Genomic DNA, 20,000 nt, shown 5'->3' with positions numbered 1-20,000 from the left:
TTTGTGTGCGTGTGCATGCATGTGTGCGTGTGTGTACATATATGTGTGTATGATGTTTCCATTTTTTGTCAAAGCAGAACCCTCAAGAGGTAAGTTGGAATACACACAGAAAAGGTTGTACAGCGAAAGGAATGAATGCAGATTTGAGCCTTGTTTAGCTTAAGTGCATCACTAATCACACACAGTGTCTGAGTGCACTGGTGTGTGTGTGTGTGTGTGTGTGTGTGTGTGTGTGTGTGTGTGTGTGTGTGTGTGTGTATGTGTGTGTGTGTGTGTGTGTGTGTGTGTGTGTGTGTGCACGTGTGCTTGCGTGCACTGATAGCTATCACACAGAGGATAGCAGCTGGATTTTTGCTTCCACACTCCCTAGCGTCGTTGTGTCTGCCTCTCTGTCTGATTTATGAAGGTCAGCCATGAGGGAGCAGGAGAGGGACAGAGAGAGAGAGAGAGAGAGAGAGAGAGAGAGAGAGAGAGAGAGAGAGAGAGAGAGAGAGAGAGAGAGAGAGAGAGAGGGGGAGGGAGGGAGGGAGGGAGGGAGGGAGGGAGAGGGAGAGAGACATATATATAGCCCTTATTCCCCTCTCCCTCAGTATACTTATTTTCTTCATTATCCAGTGCTTTGGACTAATCCTAACCCCAGCTGAAAAAAACAAACCCTTAATGGAAATAATAACTATTTTTTAACTGAAAAGGATTTTGAATGGATAACTTCTTGCAGAATTTCAATGTACTATTTCAAAAATGAATTAGAAGGGCTGAACTTCGGCAAAATAATCATCATTCAGAAATAGAAGCTGGCTACTGGCTCACACAATAGCAACTCAAACTGAAAAAAACGAACCCCTTATGGTTATAAATAATGACTATTTTATAACTGAAAAGGATTTTGAATGGATAACATATTGCATGTTTGTACTATTTTGTACTATTTTAAAATTGAATTTGAATGGTTGAACTTGGGCAAAATAATGTGTACTTTCAGAAAATGGAAACTGGCTACCGGCAGATCAATTCGCATCAGCAGGGGAGTTGTTATTGTCCAACATCGAGATCATAGAAATAAAAATAAGACTGGATCTCGACGTTAATGGAAGAACACACACAAAGAAAAGCAGGGGCAGCCTGATGAAAAAACAAGAAAAAGAAGATGGAAGAATTAATATACAAAGTAGGGTAAAACACAGAGACACGCAGCAGCAACAGAGAAAATGGTAGGAGTGACATACATTTCATATTGCATCTGGACCAGCCAACATCAATGTTGGTTTACGAACCAACACAAATCAATGTCTATCCTACAACTGAAATAAACAGTAGGCAACCATATTATCAACTATGCACAGACAACATCTTCTATCCACCGTCAATGCAATCAGCATCCATCCATTGACATAGATGTTTTAAATGTGGAAAATATTCAACGCTCATGTGTCGGTGAACAGCATTAAACTCTACAAGGAGACAGAAAAGCCAGTGATTCTCGGTTCACTGACTACCTCGCTCTTAGGATGCATGTCATCCTTCAGCATGTGGAATATGTCGAATGAGTATTCTCCTACACAACCCCCCCCCCCCCGCACACGTACACACACACACACAGAACACACACACACACACACACACACAGACACACACACACACACCATACAAGGACACGATTCACAATAGCTGAGGGTTATAGCTGCACTCTATACTTTTTATTCAGTGAGCCAACCCCGAAGAAATCGGTTTCGCCTGAAACAAGCAAGACGGGCATTTAATAAACAAATCCTGAATTGATTAATGAATCGCGCGTCCATGGCTGCATAACAAGCTCTCTTCAATCAGGTGTAATTGCGTTTTTCCTCAGAGAAACCCCCACGTTTGGCCGCTATTGATTCTGACATTGGTGGGGACTTGCACTGGAAGCTGAGTGTTTTCCAGATAGTTTCCTTTTGCAGATAGTTATGGTAGCCACACTCTCATCCACAGACACCCAGACAAGGGGTGCACACCAGGGTGCAGAATACTGTAGATACCAGGATTAGAGACCACTGATTGAAACTTGAAACACCCAAAAGGCCTAAAAAGCAAGTTTTCAGCTAAAATCTAGTTTTTTTCTATTTAATTTTACTTTGAACTGTAATCAGCTTAACATGTGTTGCCTTGGCACCTGCCTCTCCACCTCTGTTTCAGCGTCTACCTGGCTGGACTGCTTCTGTCTGTCTTCTGTCAGACTCTTAAAGAGGCTCCTTATAGCCGCCTTTATTTTTTGGCTGCAATCCTAAAGAGCATGTTGCTGTCTTCCTGCCTGAGAGAATCATGCAAATCATTCAAATTTCCCAACCGACACCCAATGTAATTCAACGTCTAAGAAACAACGACCAAGTCTGACACTGTCACATTGCTAGGTAACAACAATTAACTTCTGGTATTTACTACTAACCAGGAATATTCATGAAAATGCCAATTTTCTCTTGAGGGACAAATTGATCTGCCAGTAGCTAGACTCCATTTTCTGAAAATACATATTATTTTGCTTCAAGCTCAGCCTTTCTAATTTGTTTTTTGAAAATTAATTAAAAATTGTCATTCTTGATGCATAATGATCTTATACATTTGAGGAAGGTGTAATTCATTGCACCCTTAAAACTGGATCTAATAAAATATTTGCCTCACAGTAGGTGCGTTTCCATCCCCCTGATTTTATGCAAACTTTGAAGTATCGAAACAGTAAACGGTGATGGAAACACCAAAATTCGCAAAAAAATCCTCTAATTCGCAAAAAGCTTTATCCCCTCGCTTGGGCTTCTTTTTCAACCATTCCTTTTGCTTTAGAGTGTTATATGCCGTATGTACTTTATATATGTTTTACGTCTGCTGAGATAAATCTAAGTCTGAGGCAGGGGAAAAATTTGCGCCCGTCGAAAACGCCCCTCAATAAGTGTGTGAAACCGCTTGTTTCTGCGCAAACTTTATGTCCGTAGTGCAGTGGGCAGTGCTGATGGGCAGAAGCAGCAACCCACAATGTTTACAACTTCTCCAGGGTGTGAATTTGTGACCAATCACAGCAGATTGGGCAACTCGGGAGGCGGACCTTAAAGCGACGTGATACAAATCAAAAGTTTTTGAAAGTGGTTTGAAATTGGTTTTACAGAAATAAACAGTGTGAGAATAATAAGGGGTATTTCTAACATACAGGCATTAAACCTTATTCTAGTAGTACCCCCAAATTCAATTATTAACCCTAAAAAAGCATGATATGGGATCTTTAAAAAGGTCAGTATCGGTCTACTTATAGACTTTGTCTACCTACATTTTGTGATTCATCCTTAAGCACTGTACAATATGTTGCCATACCGTGGTGCCACATCAATATTTGGGGAATATAGCGTTGGAAAATAAAACTGATTGCTGTTTGACAACAAGAGGCAAATCGCATTATAAAACGGATGACTCTATCTTGTGCTTTTGGGTTTCTCTTTAGGGCTATATTCTGAATAATTAGCTTTGAGGCGGCTATTTCTAAGACAATTGTGTATAATTATGTCAGAGGATCAAAAGAGCCGCTGTGGCCGATCCATTCAGATGCAGAGTACCGCTGGAGAGACACTTTCTTTGTGTTCCTCCCTTTAAGATGGAGTGAAATAGTCTGCCTGTCTTTCTATCGTGTTTGTTGTGCTGCAATAATCAACTGCATTCAAACACTGTTTGTGTGTGTGTGTATGTGTGTGTGTGTGTGTGTGTGTGTGTGTGTGTGTGTGGTGTGTGTGTGTGTTTGTGTGTGTATGTGTGTGTGTGTGTGTGTGTGTGTGTGTGTGTGTGTGTGGTGTGTGTGTGTGTGTGTGTGTGTGTGTGTGTGTGTGTGTGTTCCTTTCCCCCATCAACCAACTCTATACCTGTTTTCATTTATCATAACAACAAAACATAATCGGAAAGGCACTGCCTTTGTAAAACACACATATATACAGGGGTGTGGATGTGTGTGTGTTTCTCTTTTCCCTTCAAATGTGAGCCCTTATGATGTGTGATACGTATCTTTTTAATCTTACATCAAGTCTGACCTAGAGCCGGGGTTGGGCTGTGTGGGTGTGTGGTTGTGTGTGGGGGGGAGAGAGACTCCTTGTCTCCATAGGATGGACCGTGACCAACAAGTGACATGTGCCCCAGGAGGCCACACACACACTCACACACACACACACACACACACACACACACACACACACACACACACACACACACACACACACACACACACACACACACACACACACACAGACACACACGCGCGCACACACACGCACACGCAAACAAACACTTACAGACACACAAACACACACACACATATGTATTTATATATAATGATTTTTTATATATATGTATATTAGGGCTGTCAAGCAATTAAAATATTTAATCACGATTAAACGCATTAATGCCATAGTTAACTCACAATTAATCGCGATTAATCATATTTTTTTTCTATGCTAAATATCCCTTGAATTCTTTGTCCCATTAATTTTTCGCATTTTAATGCTCTTATCAACATGGAGAAGTGCATCGGCATGCCTTGTGCAAATGTTTTTTTATTGATAACAACATTGGCATATACTGATCAAAACAGGACGGTACAAAAAAAAAGCCTATAATGCAATTTAACGATGAACATACAAAGATATGCCTTGAACATAGCAGTCAGGCTACTGCTTCTTTGGTTTGAGCCCAAAAAAAATAAAAAAGAATAATAATTTTTATTTTGTAAAAAATAATAATTTGCGTTAATCGCTCGCTAAAAAAATGAATGCCGTTAAAATTGGTTTGCGTTAACGTCGTTAATAATGCGTTTAACTTACAGCTCTAATATACATATTTTTTATATATATATAGATATATATATATACGCACACACACACACACACACACACACACACACACACACACACACACACACACACATACACACACACACACACACACACACACACACACACACACACGCGCACACACACACACACACACACACACGCGCACACACACACACACACACACACACACACACACACACACACACACACACACACACACACAGCAGTGATCATAATCAGCAGTTCAACAGGGGGTTGAGGCCTTTGCATAATGTGCGTTGCGTTGCACAGCCACACCTCTCGCTCCTAGGTGGATCGCTCCGCCTAATGCTTCTCTGCTTCTGCTGGGAGAGTGCACGTGGCGTCCTCATGCACACTTGAGCAGTGCATCGTTGATGAGGCTGCGCTCAAGACGACGGACAGAAACACTCAGCACACACACAAACAACACACACACACACACAATCAAACACAAACACAACGTAGAGAGCTGTGTGTGTGTTGTGTGGTGTGTGTTGTGTGTGTGTGTGTGTGTGTGTGTGTGGTGTGTGTGTGTGTGTGTGTGTGTGTGCTCACCATTAGCTGTGTGCACAGGCTTGATCATGTTTATGTGTGGCGCTGTTCTTTTGTGTGTCATAAGTGCGTATTACATGAACTTATATGCAAATATGTGTGGCCGTATGCATTTATACTTCTTTGTCATGCAAATTGATGCACAATCACGATGCAGACCAATCCCACTAAGTGAGTTATGTGTGTGTGTGTGTGTGTGTGTGTGTGTGTGTGTGTGTGTGTGTGTGTGTGTGTGTGTGTGTGTGTGTGTCTGTGTGTGTCGTCTGTGTTTGTGTGTGTCTCTCGGTCTGTCTGTCTGTCTGTCTGTCTGTCTGTCTGTCTGTCTGTCTGTCTGTCTGTCTGTCTGTCTGTTGTGTGTGTGTGTGTGTGTGTGTGTGTGTGTGTGTGTGTGTGTGTGTGTGTGTGTGTGTGTGTGTGTGTGTGGTGTCTCTGTGTGTGTGTGTGTATTGGTGTGTGTGTGTGTGTGTGTTTTGCAGGGCTGGATCACCACCATGACAGTCTGGGTGTCCCGTCCCAAGACCGCAGCCCAGTGACTCCTGAGCTGGCCCCCACTGGCACCCAATCCCCCTCCCAGCTGCTGTACCACAGCAAGGCCCAGCACCGCCGCTTCTCCATGGAGGTGAGCGCAGAGGGAGCCGTGTGCGTGCCTGTTGTGTCATTTGTGTGTATGGTAAATTTGTGTAGCCGTATCACGTTGAAGTATTAAAGGGCCCGCCTTCGAAGAATATGTGGTGACGCTTAACCAGTGGCGTAACAAGGCAACGACGGGCCCGTATGCAGGATGTTCAAGGCGGGCCCCCCCCCCCGTTACGATTGTTGACGGGGGGGGGTATGCACCCGCATACCCTGCTTACCGATAGTTACGCCACTGCGCTTAACCCTGATTGATCATAACAACAGGGGTCAAGTGAGGGCCCGCATAACAGAGGTGCTACCGAATGGGTGACAAGCAGGCTAATAACAGCTTAGTCAGGGCTTCATTTTTCTGATATTGATATTAAAATAGGTCACTTAATGTTGAACTTGGAAGTGAAGACTTAATGGACAAAGTGTAACAGCCCCTTCAAAAGTAGGTGTGTGTGTGTGTGTGTGGTGTGTGTGGTGGTGTGTGTGGTGTGTGTGTGTGTGTGTGTGTGTGTGTGTGTGTGTGCGTGTGTGTGGTGCAATAGAGAGGTTCTCTCACTATCTGCGCCCCCCTAAACAGCAGCCAAACAGAACAGGTATTCTCAGCGGGTATGTCGCTCCCTAAAAGTTTACAGGTGACTATGGCATTTTTAATAAAGGCCACTCAAATAATAGCTCTCAAAATTGTACCTTCAGATCCCAAACAGAATTAATCATCAAATGATAATTAATTTTGCGTGTATTGAGTCCAGCCTCTCAGCCTCAGCACCCTTAACCCTAGAGCCTCTAATCTCACTGCCTCTCCAGGCTGCGCTCAGTGAGAATGAGTCACCTGGCTGTTCACTCTCATCACAGGGATATTATTGGCTCCCCTTTTGTCCGACCCAGCCCTGCTCCCAGTCTTTACTGTTCTGTATCCAGTTGGCTGGCTCACACAACGGCACCACGGAAAGAAAATAATGCAAATGAATATATATGAATAAAGTAAGAGTTATAGGTCTCAACGCCAGCAGGCTTGTCTGGGGGAGGGGGTGGCCAGGAAAAGTAATTTAGAACAGGGGGAACAAAATAAAGGCAACGGTGTTTGAAGGCTTATAACTTGGTGGACACAATGAGTTCCAGTTGTCCTCTGCACTAGCAGCAGGACGGCTGCCTGTTGCTAGCAGTGCAATTTGGGCGCCATGACTCTGGTTGTGCAAGGAGGACAGAAGCTTCCTGGAAGTACAAGTACAGGACTCTGGGCGAGATCAAATTAATTGCTATCAGACTCATTGCGTGATTCTTTAGATATTTTTTGCTATTTATGTGTGGTTTATTTGGGGTGCTCTTCGTGAGCCACATGCACTATGGGAACATGTGTCTCCAGTGGCCTGCGCCAGCACCCCTCCCTCTGTATAAATTAATTTCCAATTTAGACCGCAGCTGGTGCAGTTCGGACCAATCAGGGCATCGCCTCATCAATTTGCGAAAGGCTTCTGCCATGGCTGTCAATCAGAGTTGCGGAAAATGGGCAACACTGCTCAATTACAGAGCAATCTAGGGAGGAAGGGAGGGAGGGAGGGAGATACGTTCATTTTGGAAATCATGCTCTCTTCTGCTTTTGCTATTTTTTAGTCCAAATACTGCTCTTTCTTTACAACTCTTGAATCTAACATACAGCAGCTCGCATACTGTGTGTGTGAGTGTGTGAATGTGTATATGTGTGTGTCTGTCTGTCTGTCTCTTTGTGTGTGTGTGTATTGCTGATAATTTGTGTGTTGTTGATCGTATGTGTGTTTGTGTGTCATTGATCGTGTGGGTGTGTGTGGGTGTGTCATTGGTCATGTGTCTGTGTTTCTATGTGTCTGTCTATCTGTGTGTGTGTGTGGTTGATCATGAGTGTTTGTGTGTGTGTGTTGTCGACTGTGTGTGTGTGTGTATTTGTGTCTTTGCGTATTTGCATGTGTGTGTTTGTAGGTGTGTGTGTCTGTGTGTTTGTGTATGTGTGTGGTTGATCGTGGGTGTGTCTGTTTGTGTGTGTGTGTTGTTAATCATGTGTTTGTGTGTGTGTGTGTGTGTGTGTGCGTCTGTGTGTGCTCTGTGCAGGACGTCAGACAGCGCATGTCCCTGTCCATGGACCTCCGCCTGCCCTCTGAGCTCCTGCAGAAGCTGCAGCTGGAGAGCCAGACCTCGCCGCCGCCGACCCCCGCCTGCAAGCCCCTCAGCCGCGTCTCCCGGCGCGCCTCGCTGGTGGGTCCCGTGACACTCATCCTCCCGGGACGGTAGATCGATCAGCTCAAGTGTGACGGTAGTCCGGCTACAATCTGAAGGAGAAGGGAGCGTCTGTCGCTTCTCGTTTGTTTAGAGCCAATCATGTGGTCGCAGCTGGAGGGGGTCTCTGAAAGCACGTGTTCGGCTATTTATAGGGAACACAAACTCAACAGTAGCTCACTGTAAGGAAAATGTTTGTAAAGGTTTTAAATTAAAACCACTGTCAAGTACACCAATCAAAGTCCCCTTCTGAAAGTGTCATTGGATGAGTTATTCTGTGGTAGAATAAATCTGAAACAGGAAACAATGTGTAACTCTGCCTGTTCAGTTTCCTTCCGCCAATGTCCCATGAAGCCCCACTCATTTGCCAAAAATACCTTTTAATTTCAACAGCACATCACATTCAATATCCCCTTCTAGGGATAATTATAGGCTATTGTGCCGCCTGGTAAATATCTTGTATTTTTGTTCTAAATCACTAGAGAATGTATGCATCAACCAAAGTGTTGAATCCCCATTTTCAACAATCCAACAAGAATCTAAAATTAATCTAAAAATAAACGATTGTCCTGATTACCACCTGCTCCTCTCGGACATCGATTGGGTCTTGTGTTTCCCTGGGTCCATGACATTCGATTTATCCAGACCACCCAATTAGCTTTTGAGGGAAAACATGAGCAGCACTAAGCTGAACTGGCTGGGGGGGTGTTTCAAAAGAAAAATGTATCTAACTTTAAAAGATAGTTCCGCTGAACAAACCCAATGTCATGTCACTATTTAAGAATATCTTTCCTGGGCCTAAACTTTAGCTGGGGGCTGAGTGTTATAACATTATTGCCTTGAGACCAATTGACTGCTTACCTACTTAAAGTTCTTCTTTGGCCACTGTGGAACAAAAGCACAGAACATATACGTATTTTGAGCTTCTGAGCAATCAGTAGTCTGAACAGACTTCTGATTGCTCAGAAGCTCAAAATACATTCAACCATTTGCGACAACATATTTAAAAGTGTATTTCAATTACGTGTCAATAATGTGTTGGGATTGCCTGTGACTCCAACTCATTTTTTGTTTCTCCTGAGTATAAACTGAAATAAACGTCTTGTGTTTGCTTCCTCGTCTCTGTCAGTCTGACATAGGCTTTGGCAAGCTGGAAACCTACGTTAAGCTGGGAAAACTGGGCGAGGTACGTACCCCTCAAATGACTGTTTCCTTTAATGAAGTACCTTTCTTACTTTGTAAATGTGTCATATTTCCAAGAAAAAACAAGATGGTAGAGTAGGAAAATAACAGAGAGATGAGATCATGTTCTTAGAAAATCCCCTGAGCAGTGTTACCAATGCAATGAAATAACTATAATTTTAAATTGTATTGTGCTTGAAGTTGTATTTGCGCCTCATCAGACTTGACTTGTTGAACATTTGACAACATAGAACTCACACAGGAATCTCTTGCCCAAAGCGTCCAGTTACACACAAACACGCCGCACACCCCCACGGGACAAGCTGCGCGTCCGTTTAGCGTTGAATTTATTTAAAAACACAGTGGTATCGGGCGGCTCGTGAGCCAGGGAGTCTGGACTCCGAAAGGCTTCATCTCCACCAGCAGTGTGAGTGAGTCAGGGCCCGCAGGGCACGTCAAAACAAACGGCCAGCAAACAACAAACAACAGCAGGGTAGCGAAGGGGACTTCCTGGCTGGGGGTCGGTTGGGCGCTAGTTGGCTTAGCTACGGCAGGCTAGCATTAGTCCTGGTCACATGACCCGTCAGCAGTCAGCGCAGTGGATAGCTCTCAAAGAGATGCTTTTATAGTGGACTGTCATGCCGGGGCGGGTGCCGCTGGGGCCGACCACTGGGGCCACACAGTCCTCTATTGTCGATATATTTAATCACTTTCATGGTTTACTTCTTGTGCCCTGAAGTCTCCGATCAATCCCTTCAGCAGTATGGCTGTGTCCAAATTACTCCACGTTGTCAGACGGTGGAAAGTGCATGAGAAACACGAGGACTCGGTTGCAGTGTGCCATGCCTCTTTCATATATGTAGGCTACTATGACGTGTCTGCGATGATATTGCGCATTCCAGTTAATTGTATAATACTATACATCTACAACGTTATGTATAATGCTACGATTGATGACATTGATATCATCGTGAATGTTGTCTGATGATTTATCATCTTCTTGATGATCTGCCTCTCGGATTTTAAAGCTGTGTTCTGGAGCATTAATACAAAAATGAATTAAAAGTGCCTGTTTTATGAATTCATAGGGTTGGCTAGGATGGCGTACAATGTGAACAAATGTGTTTGTACGTGTTATGTGTGTGTGTGTGTGTGTGTGTGTGTGTGTGTGTGTGTGTGTGTGTGGTGTGTGTGTGTGTGTGTGTGTGTGTGTGTGTGTGTGTAGGGGACATATGCCACAGTTTTTAAAGGGAGGAGCAAACTCACTGAAAACTTGGTGGCACTGAAAGAGATTCGCCTCGAGCACGAGGAGGGAGCACCCTGCACGGCCATCAGAGAGGGTACACACACACACACACAAACACACACACACACACACACACACACACATACACACACACACACACACACACAGACTCTCACTTGCACACAGTACACACAGAGATGTGCATGCATTCACACTGTGTGCACACTGCACACAGTTCACCTTCATGCTCATGTTCATGCTCTTTAGGAATGGAACACTGCTTCCATCTAGTGGCCCGGCTGTCATCGTTGGTTTAACATAATAAATCATACACCATTTTGATAAATATTTATCTATATTTACATGTAGAGAGAGAGAGAAAGATCTCTAGGCCTATATACTGTATATATATATGCATATTAGTACTATTGAACCGTGAATCTTAAACCTTGGCCCTCCGCCTCCCCTTCCCCGTCACGGTGAAGTTACTCGCGGTGGCTGGCGTCGTCGTGAGGTAAGTTCAATTCAATTCAATTCAATTCAAGTCAACATGTTTTCTCTTTAACCATCCCCAGTGTCTCTACTGAAGGACCTCAAGCACGCCAACATCGTCACCCTCCATGACATCATCCACACAGAGCGCTCTCTAACACTGGTCTTTGAATACCTGGTAAGTGCAGAGCCTTGAGTGGGCACTCAAACGCACGCACGCACGCACGCACGCACGCACGCACGCACGCACACACACACACACACACACACACACAAACACACAGACACAAACACACAGAACATACTCACGCGCAGTAAACATGAATAAACAGGGTAGCAAGTTTCTTCCTCTCATCACTCTAAAGGTGTATAGTGCCCGTCCTAACGTTCAATTTGACCAAAGCTTTACACAATATTCAAACCACCATGTTTGCCTTGTGAGGTTGAAGCACGCCTTTCCTCAAACTATGGAAGCTGTGGCTCCATTGAAGCGCTCCCATAATCCAGTCGGTCTCGGACCGCCGATTGGGTCTAAAAGCCCCTAACATACACGCCGCAAGCCAATATGCTTTTGCAGTTTCGCTTTCTGACGTGATTTTGCAGCAGTGCTCTCTGCCGGCTCCGATCAAGGCAGGGAAAGTCACGCACTGTGCACTGCCATTTTTGTTAACAACTATTTGAATATTTCATTGGAAATGAATGATAAGAAACTTGAAATGATGTGTTCGGCCCCTAAGAGGTAATCAAACAGACAGATGTACTACAAAGCACTACCCCCCCCCCCCCCTTTATTTTGAGGAAAACAGTTATTTGATTTTTGCCCTGATTGTCGATAACCGCCGGTCAGACAATTATAACTTTTCTGAAGAGACACAGACACATGCATGTGTCTGTGTGTGTCACACATAAACACAACCATAAATGTTAATGTCCATCCCACGTCTTCCTTATAGGATAGTGATCTCAAGCAGTATTTGGACAGCTGTGGAAACCTGATGAGCATGCACAACGTCAAGGTGAGACACGTCTGGTTTCCCCTCGATAGATGGATAATAAAAACATCTGAGAGCTGGAACACACCTGGACATGTTTAGCATGTGGTGTATCGTGGGGTCCAACATACACTTCAATAATCTGCTCATTTGTTTTATCCGTACAAATATTCTAGAATTAAAAAGGAAATGTCACATTTCTCTGCAGAAGTTAATTTGTCCTTTGAGCAATCACTAATTAGAATCATTGAAAGTTGGCAAGCTATCGTTGCCAAACAGATGGTTTAAATGAATGTGTTGCGCACCACACTGCCAACTTACACTTAAAAAGACAAACAAAAAAGACTGGAAATGACTGTATTTTTAAAGCTCCTCCGATATGTGTTTACCGGATCAATCTGTGTGGATGTGAGCTGCGGTCATTTTGTAGCGGCTGAGTTTAATCTGCCAATGTTTTGATACTCGCACCCTTCCCTCCATCTCTAGATCTTTATGTTCCAGTTACTGCGGGGTCTGAATTACTGCCACAAGAGAAAGATCTTACACAGAGACCTCAAACCACAGAATCTGCTCATAAACGACAAGGGAGAGCTCAAGCTGGCTGACTTCGGTACGGTGGGAGTCGAACCCCCCACCCACACGTACAGAATCACTCGTCTGCGCTACAATAGCGGTTACCATGCCAGGTTGAACTCCAATTATATTTTTACTGCCACTTGGAAAGAGCTCCTGTCCTGATCGTTTTAGCATCTTGCAAGCTGTAACCTAGCAACAGGGTCTTCTCCCAGGGACCTGCTTCCTTTTTTATTGCATATATCATGTGATCCATACCTCAGGGGAGGTGATGAGGAGGGTGAGGAGAGGCCGGGAGACATCAATGATGTGATGGCTAGCTGTTTCGGATGATATAAAAGGCCCGTTCAAAGAAAACTACACCCTGATATTGTCAATCAGTCATTCTTGCCACGCTCCTAAAAACAATTGATAACAAGCAGTGCTCTTGTAAAAAGGGTATACAGAAAGGAGACCATCTTGGGTTAGGGTACACACGTGGAAACAGTAACTTAGAACAGGTACTATTAGGGTATCACACCAAAAGACACACCCAGGTGACTTCCTCCCAGTCTGTTACTTCTTATAATCTTCATATTTAACACATTTTTATTCCTGAAAGAAAATGTCAGCCGATGTTTTCCTGCATCGTATTCTCAGAACTTTTTGCAATTTGTGTACAACCAGGTTGAGATTACACGTTAAAACTGAGAGCTGGCCAGTGAGCCTTGTTCTGTATTGTTGTATACATCTGAAGGACTGTACAGTGAACGTTGTTGAGACTTTTGGGTCTTGCTCTGTTGTATCTGAAGGGCAGAGGGGTATTCCAAGAAGCTGGTTTTATCACATAACCGGGTAAGTTAACCCAGGGTTTGCGGTAACCCTAGGTTTTCCGTTCCATAATGAACACGGTATGTTAGTTACTATAGAAACATATGATCTGAATCAAACCAGATCGGAGCAGGTTTTGCGCAGATTAAATTTGGAACATAACCCGGTTTTGGGTATTTAAACCCATGTTCACCACAGATTTCATGTGTTCACAATGGCATGCCCTTTTGATGAGAGGCCTGTTTATATCGGAGCGCAAATTATTATGCGCTCCGATATATAATTATAAAAAGGGCTTATTTAAATTCATACCAATACGATGGTGGGAACAGCTTACCAGTTTGTATGTTTTTATACTTACTACATTTTTACTTGATCCGCCGACCGCTTGGGAGCCATCGGAATGATCAGAGTATTACATATTTTTTTAAAAGATAAGGGATATGTGCTAGGAACGTTAAGAATGCTTAACTAGGATATTAATAGATGCATGGCTCAAATATTAAGGATCATGCTTTTGACATGTAGCTAACGCATTTACGCGGTCAGCGATCCGCTGCCAGACTTTGGTTCTCCGGGTTGCAGAGGCTTTAGCGTTCCCTTTTCTTGTGATAATGTCCTTCTCCTCGTCATAGCTCTCCAGGAGAACCTGGAGTTCCATTTCATTGAAATAAGGGGCTTGTTTCGCCTTTTCGATCAGGGTTTCCATGATCCATACCTCAAGTCTTTATAGGTTTGGCGTGGATGCGCACAACCCTGTGTTAACCAACCCTGTGTTGATTGAACTAATGCATAACCCGTGCGGTGGAACAGACAGCTCTGGTTTAGTTGGCACAGGGTCAATCAACCTAGAGTTCAGCGTTTACTCTGTGTTTGTTAAACCTCCGTTCGTGGAATAGCCCACTGGCCAGTGAACCTTGTTGTGTCTTGTTGTGTATTGTTGTGTATTGTTGTGTTTTTTCTGAAGTCTGGCCAGTGAACATTGATGCATTGTTGTCTCTTGTTATATCTAGTTGTGTTGTCTCTGAAGGGCTGGCCAGTGAACCCTGTTGTGTCTTGTTGTGTTGTATCTGAAGGGCCGATCAGTGGTTGTTGTTGTGTCTCATTGTGTTGTCTCTGAAGGGCAGTGGGGTATTCCACGAACGGAGGTTTAACAAACACAGAGTTAACGCTGAACTCTAGGTTGATTGACCCTGTGCCAACTAAACCAGAGCTGTCGGTTCCACCGCACGGGTTATGCATTAGTTCAATCAACACAGGGTTGGTTAACACAGGGTTGTGCGCGTCCACGCCAAACCTATAAACACGTGATGTATGGATCATGGAAACCCTGATCGAAATGGCGAAGCGGGCCGCTTATTTAAATGAAATGGAACTCCAGGTTCTCCTGGAGAGCTATGACGAGGAGAAGGACATTATCACAAAAACAGGGAACGCTAAAGCCTCTGCAACCCGGAGAACCAAAGTCTGACAGCGGATCGCTGACCGCGTAAATGCGTTAGCTACATGTCAAAAGCATGATCCTTAATATTTGAGCCATGAATCTATTAATATCCCAGTTAGGCACTCTTAACGTTCCTAGCACATAACCTTCTCTTCTAAAAAATCTGTACTCTGTGGTCAGCGGATCACGTAAAAATTAAGTATAAAACATACAAAATTATTCCCACCATCGTATTGGTATATTTTGTCAGTCCAGCATTTAAATTGTCATACCATATTTGTCACTCCTGCATTTAAATGAGCCCTTTTTTTTTTAAGCCAATCGTAAAAAGGCCCACAGTCGGCAGACTGGATCTGGCCCTCAAATTGTCTTGACCCCGGTGGTGGAGCTGGCAATAGACATAAATTCAGGGCTGACCCTCTGAGGAGGTACCTACCTCCTCCATGCCAGGGGCCATGTGAGGGTACCCCATTAGTTGAATGTAGGTTTTTCAGTTTTTCTTTTCTTTTAGATTTTGTTTGCCTTCGAAGTAACACATGCAAACCGTGTGGTTGCCACAGCGCAAATGTTCCAAATGTTTTTTTTTGGTAACGGGTTAGAAAACCTAAAAGTGAAAATTCATCAGCTTCACAGATCAAGATGGATTAGTGCTTTTAATGGAGCCGCCGGCTACGATCGAACATTGTCCAGTGTGTGTCCGTTAGGACTATTTTATACTTTCTGTTGTAAGTGCCTCTCGGCATACTCCAATATTGCTCTTTGTATGATAGGAAGCCGATGAAAATCTTGGTCCGAACGTCATCTGAAAGGACTGAAATGTGCTCAGAATCACCAACACTATAGATAAAACTACCATTTGCAAAAAACAGAGGGCTATGCAAATAGTCTGGAGTGAACTGAGGCCAGGTCCTCGATTGGTAGTGTTGGCTTTGTAAGGCTGGAGAAGGCTATTTCAATATATCAAAGATTTGCCCGGGAATCTATATCTCTCCAGCAAAAAGTCATCCGATATGCCAAGATGTCGAGCCGTGGTCTTATTAATCGCTCCCGGTGGATTGCACGAATAATTTGCGCTCCGATATCAACAGGCCTCTCATCAAAAGGGCATGCCATTGTGAACACATGAAATCTGCAGGGAACACTGGTTTAAATACCCCAAACCGGGTTAGGTTTCAAACTTAACCTGCGCAAAATCTGCTCCGACCAGGTTTGATTCAGAGCATATGTTTCTATACTAACTAACATACCGTGTTCATTTTGGAACGGAAAACCTAGGGTTACCGCAAACCCTGGGTTAACTTACCCGGTTATGTGATAAAACCGGCTTTGCGGAATACCCCACTGGCCAGTGAACCTTGTTGTGTTGTTGTGTCTCATTGTGTTGTCTCTGAAGGGCCGGCCAGTGAACCTTGTTGTGTTGTTGTGTCTAATTGTGTTGTCTCTGAAGGGCCGGCTAGTGAACCTTGTTGTGTTGTTGTGTCTCATTGTGTTGTCTCTGAAGGGCCGACCAGTGATTGTTGTTGTGTCTCATTGTGTTGTCTCTGAAGGGCTGGCCAGGGCCAAGTCGGTCCCGACCAAGACCTACTCCAACGAGGTGGTTACGCTGTGGTACCGCCCCCCCGACGTTCTGCTGGGCTCCACAGAGTACTCCACCCCCATCGACATGTGGTGAGGACTGTAGCCTGCCAGACCCCCTGTTCTTAGAGCACACAGTACACCTGGAGCCACATCTCAGCTAGAAGTGGAGTTTAATTCATTGGTTACTGTAACTATGTTGTTGTTGTTAAATGGAACAAAGTTACTATGAGCTCTTTTGTAAAATAAAATGAACCAGCCACTACATTTGATGTGTTAATTAAACAGATTATAATTGTGATCATTCATCAAAGAAAGCTGAACATGTGTGACTCAGAGGTATTTTACAACAGAAGGGCTTATCAAACAACATTGAGGATTTCTAAAATGAATCCACTTTATGTGGATTTCTAAAATGAATCCACGCATCGAGGAAATTGATGCGTGGATTCATTTTAGAAATCCACAAATCCACACGTCCTCTGTAGACGTCTATTCACGTCTACAGAGCACGGCTGATTACGGTGCTGGGCAGAATAAGTTCAAGCAATTAGGAGGTATTTTTTGAATGAAATCGCTCTGCTGGGGAAGATTGTGAATAACACTTGTTGAGCCGGATTTCAATAACCCCTCAATAAACACTAAAGCCCGCTGTGATCGCCTTATCTTATCCAGCTACCGTATTGTACAAGCATCGCACTCATTAGCCGTTTTCCATGGTTGCATGGCATCTGTAATTATCACACATAAGCACGCCTATATTTAGTACAAGCCGGCGTCGCTGTGCCAACCTTTCATCTCGGTGGCTGGCGGTGTAAACGCCACCCACCCTCCCCCTCCAGCCCACCACGGGATCCACAGAGACCCTCCAGACAAAAGACAAGCATGGGCTGCATATGTCATCCAGCCTCTGGAGTGTGTGTGTGTGTGTGTGTGTGTGTGTGTGTTGTGTGTGTGTGTGTGTGTGTGTGTGTGTGTGTGGTGTGTGTGTGTGTGTGTGTGTGTGTGCGTTTATGTGTGTTGTGTGTGTGTGTGTGTGTGGTGTGTGTGTGTGTGTTGTGTGTGTGTGTGTGTGTGTGTGTGTGGTGTGTGTGTGTGTGTTATAGTATTGGCCTCAGGTGTTGTTTGATCTTTGAAATGTTTGGCCTGTATCAATGTGTGTCAATGATGGCCCCGTTGCACTACTGCTCCCCCGCTCTGCGTTCCTTCTCAAGATTTCTTCCTTGCTAATTAATGGAGTTTTTACACAAGGCTTACAGGCCTTGTGTCATAAGCCCTTTGCGACTGTGCCTGTGATTAAAGGGCTATACAAAAGCAATTGAATTTAAACTTTGTCCACATGTTGTGTTTCAAAGGGGAGTCGGCTGCATCATGTTCGAGATGGCCACTGGCCGGCCCATGTTCCCCGGAGCCACTGTGAAGGAGGAACTCCATCTGGTCTTCAGACTCATGGGTGAGCCCGCCCGCTCCCCTCAGAGCGCTGCAGGTCCATGTGCTGAACATGCTCTAGGTCACAGTGGATCAGCTTGCAGGGCCATTCACTGAGTACGCTCTGGGTGGCAGTGGACCAGGCCAGTTCCTTGGGTTCTGGGAAGCCTGCAGGACCTGGCCTGATCCACTGCCATGCAGTTCTGGATGGCAGTGGATCTGGAAAGGATCTGCAGGCATCCCGCCACCCAAGGAGAGGGACCCCTTCTTGCAAACAATATCATCAACGTATGCTGTTGTAACAAGTTGCTCGCAGAGCCAAGGACTTTACTTGAGTCGACGGCCCCGTGCCAATGCAGAGTTCAAACTCTTTTCTGCAACACGGCCCTGGCTCAGGTTTCTGATTTAAAAAATGACAAAGTGTGGAGTAAATCTCTACAGCTACCAGGACCATAGAGGGAATCTCTGTACAAAAGAAAGATAACCCCTGTGACATTGTTGTGTGAGTGAAATGATGTATGCGGAGGATACTGGGTCAGAGTGAGTACAGCTTGTACACAGCATAAAGGGAAGGTTTCAGCATGAATAGCTCCTAGCAACAGGCTGTCGTGCCCATGTAGGACACGCTCCAAAGACTCACATTTATTTTTTTGGAGGGTTACCCCATCGCCCCTTACGAAGTGTACATTGACACGATAAATGGACGAATTACATGTTGGTTCCTCCGTCCCAGGTGAGGTTGATGGCATGTCATGAGGATGGAATGTGCCTCGTCTCCAAGTTTTATCGTGCAATATTTGCCAAATTGATATGTTTTCAATCATATAAGACAAAGGGCCGTATCATCTGATCCTGGCACAGAGCTAGCTTTAGAGTAGTCCCTCAATATTCCTGGAGAAAGACTTTAAATAGCAAACCACATATATAAGTACAGAGGATTAATCCGAGTACAAGTCATTAAAAGAGAGAAGGGAAAAACAACTTAGATTACTTTACAGGGTGTTACATTCTATCGCAAAACTGCTGTCTACGTGTGTGTTTTAACATCTTTCTGTCCGTCTGTCCCAGGGACGCCGACGGATGACACCTGGCCGAGCATCGGCAGCAACCAGGAGTTCAGGTCATACGTGTTCCCCCAGTACCGGCCTCAAGCCCTCCTCAACCACGTGCCCAGGTACCACCGCCTCCTGCCTATGTACTCATTACAGCTGGGAGACAGTCTGCTGAGCCTATGGCCCAGGAGGAACCACACACAGTGTTGGTGACTGCTGGTTAACATCACTGCCTTTTGCTCATACTAAACCTACGAGGCCTTTTGGCTTATTTTATATAACCCGCTGTCATTGATGTTGACGTGTGGCAAACATAGCAACACATTTTTTTGTTATTGGTTCTCTGTTGTTCTCTTCTTCCATCTGATGTGCAGTACATTAATGACAGAAAGAGACAAACACAAACATATTCTCTAGTATATAAAGGAAGACATGCAATAAATGTATGCATTCACAAGTCATTTGCAGGTGATTTGCAATATTCCTGGTCATTAGCACTAACAGGGTTTTTTAATCTGAAAACGATTGTCACCGGCATTGACATAACATTGTAGTTTCTCTGACATTTTTGATTCTGGTTAATCTGCATCCCTTCCTGCCTTGTCAGCTCTTATATCTTACAGTTCAAATTTTATTAATTTTGTCTCCCCAGGTTAGATACAGAGGGAATCGATCTTCTGAATGCACTATTAATGGTAAGAGAAATTATACTGAATTAGCACCATGAGGCATTGTACCAATCAGCATCACCTACCAGAAAGGTTTAAGGGCTGAAAGCAGCTGAAGGTTACCAGACAGTTTTATACTGTATAGTAATATACATTATTAGTGACAGTTATCAGAATATATATTTACCTTACAAATACAGTCAAGAAGAGTGTGAGACGTATTATCAACAATGTTGAATCCTGAATAGTA

At 44.2% G+C, this 20,000-nt stretch overlaps 1 protein-coding gene across 3 annotated transcripts in view; it reads left to right on the top strand.

Moving 5' to 3' along the window:
- cdk18 (cyclin dependent kinase 18) overlaps positions 1-20,000 on the top strand; it is a 45,558-nt gene that overhangs the window by 22,308 nt on the left and 3,250 nt on the right. For all 3 annotated transcript variants that reach the window (XM_030364093.1, XM_030364100.1, XM_030364107.1), the window contains exons 3-13: positions 5,891-6,033; positions 8,124-8,267; positions 9,418-9,474; positions 10,696-10,810; positions 11,292-11,386; positions 12,162-12,224; positions 12,687-12,810; positions 16,575-16,695; positions 17,958-18,055; positions 19,099-19,204; positions 19,735-19,777. In XM_030364093.1, coding sequence (XP_030219953.1) covers positions 5,891-6,033; positions 8,124-8,267; positions 9,418-9,474; positions 10,696-10,810; positions 11,292-11,386; positions 12,162-12,224; positions 12,687-12,810; positions 16,575-16,695; positions 17,958-18,055; positions 19,099-19,204; positions 19,735-19,777 — 1,109 coding nt within the window. The remainder of the gene's footprint in view (positions 1-5,890; positions 6,034-8,123; positions 8,268-9,417; positions 9,475-10,695; positions 10,811-11,291; positions 11,387-12,161; positions 12,225-12,686; positions 12,811-16,574; positions 16,696-17,957; positions 18,056-19,098; positions 19,205-19,734; positions 19,778-20,000) is intronic.

The sequence above is a fragment of the Gadus morhua genome, chromosome 1 (genome assembly GCF_902167405.1).
Source record: "Gadus morhua chromosome 1, gadMor3.0, whole genome shotgun sequence".
In the NCBI taxonomy this organism is placed as follows: Eukaryota; Metazoa; Chordata; class Actinopteri; order Gadiformes; family Gadidae; genus Gadus; species Gadus morhua.
The sequence above is the reverse complement of the archived record's forward strand: the minus strand, read 5'-3'. Positions and strand labels throughout refer to the sequence as shown.